Source organism: Meles meles, chromosome 5 (genome assembly GCF_922984935.1).
Source record: "Meles meles chromosome 5, mMelMel3.1 paternal haplotype, whole genome shotgun sequence".
Classification (NCBI taxonomy): domain Eukaryota; kingdom Metazoa; phylum Chordata; class Mammalia; order Carnivora; family Mustelidae; genus Meles; species Meles meles.
This window is the reverse complement of record NC_060070.1, coordinates 57052662-57064919: the sequence shown is the minus strand read 5'-3', so window position 1 is coordinate 57064919 and position 12258 is coordinate 57052662. Positions and strand designations below refer to the sequence as shown.

Genomic DNA, 12258 nt, shown 5'->3' with positions numbered 1-12258 from the left:
TTTGTTTTGTTTTGTTTTATTTCCAGTTAGTTAGCATACAGTGTTGTATTAGTTTCAGGTGTGCATGGGAGTAATTCAACACTTCTATACATCACCCAGTGCTCATCATTACTGGTGTGCTATTTAATTCCCATCACCTATTTCACCCATTCCTCCATCACCCTCCCCTCTGGTAATCATCAGTTTGTTCTCTATACTTAAGAGTTTGTTTCTTGATTTGTCTCTCTCTCTCTCTCATTTTTTTCCCTTTGCTTGTTTGTTTTGTTTCTTTAATTCCACTTATGAGTGAAGTCATATGGTGTTTTTCTTTCTCTGACTTATTTTACTAAGTGTTATACATTCTAGCTCCATCCATGTCATTGCAAATGGCAAGACTGCATTCTTTTTAATGACTGAATAATATTCCATTGGCTGTATATACACATGCATATATATACATGTGTATATATACACACTATACATGGAAGAAGATGTAGATCTTCTTTGTCCATTTATCAGTCAGTTGATACTTGGGCTGCTTCTATATCTTGGCTATTATAAATAATGCAGCTATAAACATAGGAGTGCATGTATCCTTTGAATTAGGGTTCTTCTATTCTTTGGGTGAATACCCAATAGTGTGATTATTGGATCATAAAGTTGTTTTATTTTTAACTTTTTGAGGACCTTCCATACTGTTTTCCCAAACCTACCTTGTTTCTTATTAACGACTTTTTAATATTTTTCTCAAGTTTGCCAAGTTTAAGGCCTCTACTGGATGTATATTACTTGCCCCTCACCAACATGCGGATAGCCAGAACATTCTGCTTCACCAACAATGGACAAGCATTATATCTTGTTTCACCTACAGAAATCCAGAGACTCACTTACAGTCAAGAGACCTGTGAAAATCTTCAGGTAAATAGCAAAAATATTACTATAATTTCTTCAGAGGTGAAATATTCTCTAAGATCCCTTACTTTTGTTTATCTCTTATACTCTCAGTACTATACAAATGAGCCTATATGGGAAAATCCAAAGCCTGACTTCAGAGCGTATGCTTTGAGACTTATGATAAAAGTAACTTCATCAGACTCTTTTTTTTTTTTTTTTTCATCAGACTCTTGTTATAAGAGGGACTTATCTCACTGATCGATATTTTTCAACCCAGTGATGGTATAGAAATATGAAATATTACATACATTTTATACCTGCTCTCCACATATAATAAATATTAATTATACACACAAAGAAACCTTTTTAAGGAAGTGTGTTAAAGTGGAAATAATTATATCTGCATATTGTTTCATCCCCTCTCATACACTCTGTATTCATGAGGGTGTATATATATGTAAGAAAAAATAAGATTTCGTAGTTTTACTCTGGATATTTTTGTTGATCTGTTTGCAAGAGACTACATTCTTTAAATATAAAACTGTTTCTTTTTTTAATATTCAAGTGCCTTATGTGCTTGCATATACAGTTGACCCTTGAGCAAGATGTGTTTGAACTGCACAAGTGGACTATACACAGATTTTTTTCCAACAAAAACAACAAATATTTTTTCTTCCTCATGGTTTTCTTAACATTTTCTTTCCTCCAGCTTACCTTAATGTAAGAATAAAGTATATAATAAGTATAACATATAAAATATGTGCTAATCCACTCTTTATGTTATCAGTAAGGCTTCTGGTCAGCAGTATACTGTTAGTAAACTTCTGGAGGCTTCAAAAGTTACACAAGAATTTTTGACTGTGCAGGGCGATTGGGCCCCTAACCACCACACTGTTCAAGGAACAACTGTATATTAAAAACTATCAGTTTCGTTTCACCTTTTAAAATAAAAGTGCTTTTATATTGAGCTAAAATATTAAAATATTGAACATTATATATATTAATTGATACTTAGAGGAAACCATTATCTAAGGGAACTTTATTTTAAGGGAACATGCTAATGAGACTTTTTACAATTAGCCCTATTTTACTTGTCTGTAATGAATTTGTGGCTCATTTTTGGAATATGAGCTTTAGAGTCAAGACTGAATTTAAGTTCCATCCTTGCTAATAATTACACAATGGTGTGACCTTAGACAAGTTACTTACTGTCTCTGAGCTTCATCATCTTTAAAAATAGGATTAAAAATAATATCCATGCTATAGGATATGGTATGAATTAAAGAAGACAAGGCATGTGAAGTGCTTAGCATAGTGCTTGGTACAGGGTATGTGCTTACTGTCAGATGTTAGTGTTATTTCAGTAAGCTAGACTGTCCTGGAAATGTACTCCTAATGATATTATTATAAATCTTGAGAGTGAAACAGAATTGTAGATCTGATATGTTACATTTGGGTGGAGATGTTTTTTCAAAGATTCCTAGGTTTATGGGGAAGGTTCTTTAGTGTTTCCTTTCACTAGTAAAATGTTACTGTATTAAGAAATAACATGGGCAATTTAATTTATTCTTAATTCATTTTCATCAAAATGTGGTCTTAATTCAATTACTCAAAATTTAAACTTCATCACTTTTTTTTGAGATCAAGTCTATTCTTTGGTCAGTGTTTTATTTTAGTAAAAATCAATAGCAGCAGTAAATTTTACCTATTTATTTTTAAATGAAATGGTCCTTTAGTAACTCAGTTTCTTTTAATAACTATCTGCTATGTACCCTCATGATATAAAGATAAATGAAAAGTGAACTCTAAGCAGTCTGTGATAATGTTTTCTTTGAACATTATTGACATTTTATTACCTCTGTATTTTCAATGCCTAAAAGTAATGCTTTGATAAAAATATGTTGTAAGTACCATTGACTTTTTAAATACTATTCCTTGGTTTCCAGAGTGCCCTAATTGTGCATTTATTTAACTTTAACCAAAAAATAAAGAAGATGCCTACAAACATTAATGGAGTTTCCACCCCGCTGGAATAATAGGGACCAGATTAACCCTCTTGCCTGAAGCAACCCCAAAAAAGCAGACATGAAAATGAAATGACAGTTTTCAAGATCCTGAACATTTGCAGTGAAGGAAAGTAATCTCTGAGAGACAGGAAACAAAGGAAGTGCTCTAGCTTTAGTGCCTTGATAGAGAGTTTCCAGAGCATGCTTAGAGGGAAGGTACTGAGGCAGAATCTGACCAATTTCCTGTGTTTAGGAGACAGAGCCAAGAGTCTGGGAAGACCAAGTAAGTTAGAGTTCTTAGAAGAGAGTACCAGAGAGAAAAGAGGTATCAAGAGGGAGAATATCTGCAGAGGGTCTGCCAAAAGTTTTCAGTAGAGTACTGTTGAGCACATGCATGTAGATACTCTTTGGCCTGGGAAAAAGCCATCTGATAGGAATAGAAAATTAGAGGGATTTGTGCCTGGTCCCAGGGCCAGGCACAGTTCCGGCTCCCAACAGCCACGCTAAAAAATGTATAATTGATGAGTGTGTTAGTTTCCTGAAGCTGCTATAGCAAATCACCACAAACTTGGTGACCAAAAACAACATAAATTTATTCTCTCACACTTCAGAAAGTCAGAAATCTGAAGTAAGTTTCACTGAGCCAACAGCAAGTTGTTGGCAGAATCATGCTCCCTTCAGGGGCTCTAGAGAAGACCTTGCCCCTTTTAGGTGCCAACATTCCTGGACTTGTGGTTGTGTTACTCCAATCTCACCCTTATGGTCTCCTTGTTTCCTCCTCTTGTGGCTGTGTCAGATCTCCCTCTTATAAAAAGACTTGTAATTGGATTTAGGACCCATCTAGATAATCAGGATAATTTCTCCATGGCAGAATACTTAATCACATTTGCAAGACATTGTCTCCCCTTTTTGTTTTTCAAGGTATAACATTTATAGGTTTCGGGGATTAGAACCTGATTTTTTTTTTAAGACTTTATTTATTTGAGAGAGAGTGCAAGAGAGAGAGAGCATGAGTTGGGTGGGAGGGCAGAGGGGCAAAGGGAATGGGAGAAGCTGAGCACAAAGAGTCTGATGTGGAGCTCAGTCCCAGGCCCCTGGGATCATGACCTGAGCCAAAGGCAGACTCTTAAATGACTGAGCCACCTGGGTGCCCCTAGAACCTGATATTTAAATGGCCATTATTCATCCTAATTCAGTGACTAATTGGGTAGAGTATGCAGAAGGGTCTGGGCTCATTAGTTGGGGAATAATTAGCCCTAAAAGAAGTGCTGCTTCTGACCTGCCTAACAAATTATGAAAGTGAGACCCAAAAGGATCAAAATGTTTCCTGTTGTCCTAGAATGAAGCTTAAGACAACTTAGCAAGATGAGAAATATCTAGTACTCAACAAGGTAAAAATCGGAAGATCTGGCATCCAGTCAGATTGTCAGGAAAATATGACCCATAATGAGAAGAATAATTAATCTTTAAGAAACCAAACCAGAACTGACAGAAATATTAACAATTAGTACAGAAGAACATCAAAACAGTTATTATAAATGTCTTCCATACATTCAAAAAGTTAAGTGGAGACACGGAAGATACAAAAAACCAAAATCAAACTTCTAGAAATGAAAACCTCCCGTGCTTGAGATGAAAAATATACTAGATGGGATTAACAACAGATTAGACATTGCAGATGAAAAGATTAGGTATTTTAAAAGCATAAAAATAGAAAAAAAAACCTGAGTGTTTAAACATGACAAATTCATAGCAATAAACCACTTGTATTAGAAGAGAAGTTCTTATCCAATCAGTGACCTCAGCTTCTACCATAAAAAACTGAAAAAGAAAAGCAAGTGAAACCCAAAGTAAGCAGAAGAAAGACAATAATAAATATCCAAGCAGAAACAGTGAACAGAAATAGAAGACAAGGAAACAATAGAAAAACATCAATAAAAGTTTGATCTCTGAAACAAATAAAATTGATCTCAAGCCAATCTGATTATGAAGAGAGAAGTTACGAATTATCAAAATCAAGAATGAGAGAAGTAGCATTACTACAGATTCAACAAATACTGAAATGGACAGTAAGAAAATATTATGAAAAACTTCATGCCAATAAACTCAAAAACTTAGATGAAAATGGACAAATTCCTGGAGAGACACAAATTACCAAAGTTCACTAAAGAAAAAAAAGATAATCTTAAGAGTACTGTATCTAACTGAGAAGAAAATGCCAAGCCCAGATGGCTTCACTGGTGAATTCTATCAACGTTTTAAGGAAGAAATACCAGTTTTACACAAAACTCAAAAATTGAAGTGGGGAACTCCTTCCCAATTCATTCTAGAAGTTACAATTAACGTGATATAAAAAATAGACAAAGACATTAAAAAAATTATACACAGACCAATATACATCACTAATATAGATGTTAAAATTAGGAAGAAAGTTTTGGCAAATTGAATCTAACAGTGTATCAGAAGGATAATTCTAGTCATGATTAATTATCATGGCATATACCCCAGGAATGCGTAAGTCAATCACTGTAAGTCACCATATTAGTTAACTAATAGAAAGCAGTTGACAAAATAGAACACCCTTTCCGAATTTGGAAAAAAAAAAAAAAATCTCAGCAAAGAAGAAATAAAAGGGAGCTTAAAAGACATCTAGGGAATATCTATACCCAATACTTAGTGATTAGTTATTGAATAATTTTTCCTTAAAATCAGGAGCTAGAAAGTGATGTTTACTCTCAACACTTCTGTTCAGTGTTGTATTTTGTTCAGTGTTGTATTTAAGGTTCTACCCAGTGCATTCTGGCAAGAAAACGAAAGAAAAATAAAAATATCTCAACTGGAAAGGAAAAGGTAAACCAGTTGTTATTCACAGATGACATGTTCATCCATCTAGGAAATCTATTCAGAAAGCTACTAGAAGTAATAACAGTTGGACAGTAATGCGAGATATGAGATCAATATGCAGAAAAAAAATTCTATGCGAGCAGTGGGCATTTGGAAATTGAGACTTAAAAAACACCACCTAGAAGCCCCTGGGTGGCTCAGTGAGTTAAGTGTCTGCCTTCAGTCCAGGTCTTGATCTTAGGGTCCTGGGATTGAGTCCCACATAGGGGAAGGTAGGTATCGCTGCTCAACAGTGAGTCTTTTGCCCCTTCCCCCTCCCCCCCCCCTTGTGCTGCTCACTCTCTCAAATAAATAAATAAAATCTTTTAAATAAATAAAAACACCATTTATAATAGCAACAAAAATATGATCTACTTTGAATAAGTGACAGAAATGTGAAAGACTTCTACATTGGAAATCACAAAAACACTGAAAGAAATTTTTAATAACCTGAATAAATTGAAATATGTACCTTGTTCATGGGTCAGAAAATTCATTATTAAGATACCAGTTCTCCCAAAATTGATCTATAGATTTGAGGCAACCTCACAAAATCTCAGTGGAAATTTTTTGGGGAAAATTTATTCTAAAATTCATGTGGAAATGCATGGGACCTAGAATAAGAAGGACAACTCTGAAAAAGAATAAAGTTATACCACCTGATTTTAAGAATTACTATAATGTATAGTGACCAAAAGAATAGGCATTGACATCAAATTAGATAACTAGATCAATAGAACAGAGTATAGAGTTCAGAAATACTCCCACACATATATGAACAACTGACTTTTGATGAAGACAATGCAATTGAGAAACGATTGCCTTCCCAACAAATTATGCTGGAAAAATTGGATATTAAAATACAAAAAATGAGCTTTGATCCATACTTCACAGTATATATAGCCATTGACTCAACATGTATCATAGACCTACATGTAAATCCTAAAACTATAAAACTTTTAGAGGGAACTTAAGAGAAGATCTTTGTTAACTTGGGTTTGGTAAAGATTTCTCAGCTACAACACCAAACTCATCATCCATAAAAGAACAAATTGACAACTTCAACAAAATTTAAAACTTACGCTCTTCAAAGATTTAAGAAATAAAAATATAAGCCACAGTTTAGAAGAAAACCTTGGCAAAACATGTATCTATCTATAAGGGACTTATATCCAGAATATGTAAAAGCTCTTAAAAGTCAAACAAGGTAACCCAATAAAAGCATGGGCAAATATTTGAACAGCTCCTTCACCATGAAAAGATTTTGTTCAGCATTATTAGGCTTTACAGAACTGTAAGTTAAAACCATAATGAGATACCATAAATACTTAACTAGAAAGGCTAAAATTAAAAAAGAACACTAGGGCAACTTGGTGGTTCAGTCATTTAAGCATCCAACTCTTTGTCTCAGCTCAGGTCTTGATGTCAGGGTCGTGAGTTCAAGCCTGGTGTTCGGTTCCATGCTCAGAGGGGTCTACTTCTTCTCCCTCACCCTCTGCTCCTCCTGCTTGCACTTGTGCTCACATTCTCTCTCAAATAAATTTTAAAAGGAAGAAGAAGAATACTATGTCAAGTTCTCACAAGGATATAAAGGGTCTAGAACCCCAATACACTACTGGGACTATAAACAAACAAAAACAGTACAACCACTTTGGAAAACAGTTCAGCAGTTTCTTTAAAAGTTAAACATTCATAAACCGAAGACCTACCCATTCTATTCCTAGTTTTTTAACTCAAGAGAGAAGGAAATTGATATTCATAATTGTTTTATTTATATTAGCCAAAAACCTGGAAACTACCTACATGTCCATTAACAGATGAGTGAATGATCAAATAACAATATTATATCCATACAGTAGAATAAAACTCATCAATAGAAAGGAATGAAAAGTTGATAACATTCAATATCATGGATGAATCTCAGTAATTATACTGAGTGAAATAAGCCAAGCCAAAAAAAAGTTTACAAAATTGTATGATTCCACTTAAATAAAACTAAAGAAAATATAAATTAACCAAGGTTGAGAGAAAGCAAATCAGCGTTTACTTGGTGATGGGGGTTCGAGAAAGAACAAGAGAAGGTTTTCCCATGCAAGCACAAGGAAGCATGAGTGATGGCTATGTTCATTATCTTGATGATGGCAATGATTTCACAGGTGTATGTTAAAATTTTATACTTTAAGTATGTGCAGTTTGTCGTATGTCCGTTACCTTAATAAAGCTGTTTTTAAAAGTTCATGACTCCAGAACTTTTTATTGTCATGGAGAAGCAGTTAGTCCAAACTATATGTTTATTGATTGAAATAACAAATTTATTTCTACAGCATTATTCTAACCATATCTTGAGTAAAAACATGAGCAAAATGTACAAGTTATCTTTTCAAACTGACAATTTGTTTTTATTTTTGAATTTAAATAAAAAAAACATAATTTTAAATTAGAGGTGGAACATATGAATTATTTCAGTTTAAATAATTTGTTACTGTCCTAAGCACCTTAATACTGTAATTTATAAACAAACTCCCAAATACTCACTGAACAAATTTTTGACAGTTCAACTATTTAGCCTCTCTTAAATGTTATACATTCAATATTGAAGTTTATTGCTGTGCTTATCTTGGAAGATATTCATTTAGACTTGGTATTTTTATAACATAGGATTTTTCTTAATCAAAATTATTAAAATCTGATTGGTTGATGTATTAATAAGAGTTTAGTGATAAAGCATATTCATTGACCCATGAAATCAGTCCTACATTTTACCCCGTAAACTTATTAACACACATGAAAAATGAAACCCAAGAGTTCAACATCAGATTTGTTTTTGTATATTCATATTTTAGGTTAGTTTAAAAGTTCCAGATACTATTTCAGACATACAGTTTACTATTATTAGATATAGAAATATATCATAGAAAATACAAGTCTATTTTAGATTTTGCTAGCATTATTCATCATTAAAATTAATCCTTCTAAATAGTAAATTTAATCATAGGTAAGATCCTTATTTAAATACAAGCCAAAAAAAACTATAGATACTATTTAATGTTGTTGTAACATACGCTTTTTTAAAATCAGTGTTTCTCCCCAAATTTTAATACTGAGACTCCAGACTATAAGAAACCCCCACTTTTAAACTTCGTTTAAAGGTGATCTATTCATATTATTAATCTACTGATAAATGATTTCCACATTTCCTAATTTGTTTCATCTTTTGTGTGAAAGGAGTTTTTCTCTTTCAGTGTTTGTATCATTGGGTGTCTACTCTTGTCACTTTATATGTTCATTATCTTTAATCCTTGGAACATTCCAGGAGTAGGTATTATTATCTCTTCTTTTTGAAGCTGAGGAAACCAGTTCTTTGAGAAACTGATTTGCCTAAAATGCCTCTGTGAATAAAAGGCAGAGATGCGAATCAGACCCAAGTCCATGTGTTTCCAAAGTTCATTCTCATTCCAGTAATTCCTACACTAGATAAATGACTCTTCATTTATAAATGTAATTTTTTATATTCTTTGAATTTGTAAAATTTAAGCTCATTAAATACCAAATAAATTAAGAGCTATAATTCTAGAATAAATGTTTAAATGCATATCTACATACTATCACTTACTTGTTACATGTCATATTACTCTTTTGATTTAGCATAAAAGACACTCAGATGATAGCTGTTTGTCATTTTTGTCTTATCAATTTAATAAATACAGTTTAAATTGGAATCTTTTGTAGTACAGTATAAAAATGATTGGGAATTTGCCTAAAATCACCTTTGTTGTATAATGTAATATAAATTTGAATTAAATAGTAGTTATCAGTATATTAATTAGTAAGTTTTAACAAGTTTGACTTATTGACTTCAGGAGATTTTTTTTTTATTGTGACAGAAGTTACATTTATTGTGATGAATACTGAGTAATATATAGAATTTTTGAATCATTATGTTATACACCCAAAATTAATGTAAGATTGTGTGTCAACTATACTTCAGTAATGAAAAAGAACAAATAAATAAACTGGACAAAATTTTCCAAAACAAAGATGAAAAATCAGAAGCAAATATCAACAAGGGCCTTTGGCGACTATATTTTTTGAACACGTCTCCTTTGCCTGCTAGACTTCCCTGTATTTTCTATCTCACTGATACTAACCTACTTGTAAACTTTTAGGCTGTTAAAATATATGTAAAAATAATCTCATGCTAAATTGATATTTGACATATCTAAATAACCACGCTTACTTAATCAGTACCATCTTTTCCTTTTAATTAAAGTCTTTTGTAGAAACAATAGTCCCTTTTGTGTGCACCTTTCCTGTATATTTCTGAAATGCAAGGGGAGGGTCTAAACAATCTTCTTACACTTTCAGGAGATTTTTCATTCTAGTTTTGTTCCACTTTGTAGAATTTCAGAGGAAAAAAAATGTACAGGCTTCAATTCACTTCATTATAAATGAAGCTCTTGTTTATATTATATTAACAATTATGTTTTCCCACTTATAATCTGGTTGGAGAAACAACATTAATATGAATATACTTTAAAGTAAAATCCTTGAACATCCTTAATTAATTTTCTTAGCCCAGCCCTAAGGAAGAAACTAAAAAATACATGCTTCATCTTCAACTATAATAATGTAAAACCAGATACAGCAGAACTCCTATACAGAACCAATAATGTACTTGTCTTTTGTATCATAGCTACTACTCTTAAGTGGGCAGAAATGCAATCCCAAAGCCACACTATACTTTTACTTTGATTCTAAAGCTTCCCAGAACTGCCTTATAAATAATGTTGCTACCATTCTTCTCTTAAAGAAACTCCTCTTCCCTCTCTAGTATAATTTACAAAGTCAATAACATGTCAGCAACCTTTATTGTCTCCTGAGTTAGTTTTACCACTTCTGTGCTCTAAAGAATGGTAATTTCAGACAATAGAGAAAGAATCCTTCCTATCTCCCTCTGAATTTCTGGAATCCCAGATGTATGTTGGCATAATTCTCTTCCTAGGCTATGTTTACAAAAAAAGAAGTTGATGTGTCTTTCTAAATTACTAGTTTTCTGACTCAGCTGAAAGTGATAATTCCAGAACTGTATATCACCATCATTACACTAAAGTTTTCAACTTACTAGTAGCTTTTCTTCTTTCTATTGTAGGAGGACCTAAGTTTTAATCCAGTTATCAATTTTTGATGTTAGGAATTATGGGAAAATTTTGTCATACTGATTGGAATCTTCTTGAGATTAAGCAAGAATATAATTTTTGCTTAAAATGTAAGGAAAATAATCTAGCCAAAATAACAAGCAGCAAGTTAGTCAATTTAGTCTTAACTGTTTCACTAAGTCAGTAGGTGCTGGATCTAGTCATTTGAAATGGGCTCATTGTCTGTGACATCAACAGGTAATGTTACAAGCTTAAATTAGAGTTTACAGTGATAGTTTTGTGAATTATAGTTTAGTTTCCCTGTAACTTTACCAATTACAATTTGTTTTGATTTTAAAGGAAATGTTGGGTGAACTCTTCACTCCTCTAGAAACACCTGAAGCACCAAACAGGGGATTCTTTAAAGGCTTATTTGGAGGTGGTGCACAATCTCTTGATAGAGAAGAACTGTGTAAGTTGATTTATTTAATTCGGATACTGTATCTGTAAATCTGAAACATTCAAAGCATTTAAATTCTTCTTATATGTATAAATTATGTTCACCTTTTTCCTCTTTGTCACAATCCATGTTTTTAGCAAAAATATATAAAAGGTTTTTGTGTCATTCTAACCCAAATCGGGGGAATATTTTACTCAGGGAACCAAGAGGAGAATAGCTTCAGGTGGTTAAAAAGGAGTATTCACAACTTTAAATGAATAGCTTACAAAGTATTTTATTTTCCTTAAATGTGATCCTTATTATTTCAATTCTACAATTTACTTTAATTGATGACCTTAACTTTGAAAAAGTTTTTAACCTAAACATTCATTTTACAATACTTCCAGAACTATTATCATTGCACTAGAAGGTTATTTAAAATAGCAAAGTCTTGCTCATTTACTGCGTTTCCCATAATTGGCACAGAGTAGAAATTGGTCCTTAAATGAACTAACAATAAGTCAATGATTGTTTGACACTTCTTTCAAATAGGAGCTGTTATGTCCTTAATTTTTTTTCTTTTTATTCTCTTTGTTTTTCTAAAATACGATAGAATTTTCCTTTTGTGTTTGATTGACTAATTAGAAAAACTGTAAGATTATCAGTAAGTAGTAGTGTAATGCAATTTAATTTTCAAAATTTACCCAGATTATTGATCAATCATTTTGGTACTAAGGATCAGTCAGTTTTAATTCATTTTTAAAAATGAAGACTGTTGTTTAAGTTAAGGGGGACTGATAATTTGGAATAACATTCTCACCAAAGATAATTGATAAAGTTACACAAAATTAATTTTTTTATTTTTATTTTTTCTTTAGTTTTTAAAAACATCAAAGCGCTAACAGTATAGTAAGGACATGGG

The 12258-nt window shown here is 32.5% G+C and overlaps 1 protein-coding gene across 8 annotated transcripts in view; it reads left to right on the top strand.

The window, feature by feature from the left end:
* The window catches only part of STXBP5 (syntaxin binding protein 5), a 175276-nt gene that overhangs the window by 148259 nt on the left and 14759 nt on the right, over positions 1-12258 (top strand). For all 8 annotated transcript variants that reach the window (XM_046006921.1, XM_046006923.1, XM_046006919.1 and 5 more), the window contains 2 exons: positions 732-897; positions 11258-11369. In XM_046006921.1, coding sequence (XP_045862877.1) covers positions 732-897; positions 11258-11369 — 278 coding nt within the window. The remainder of the gene's footprint in view (positions 1-731; positions 898-11257; positions 11370-12258) is intronic.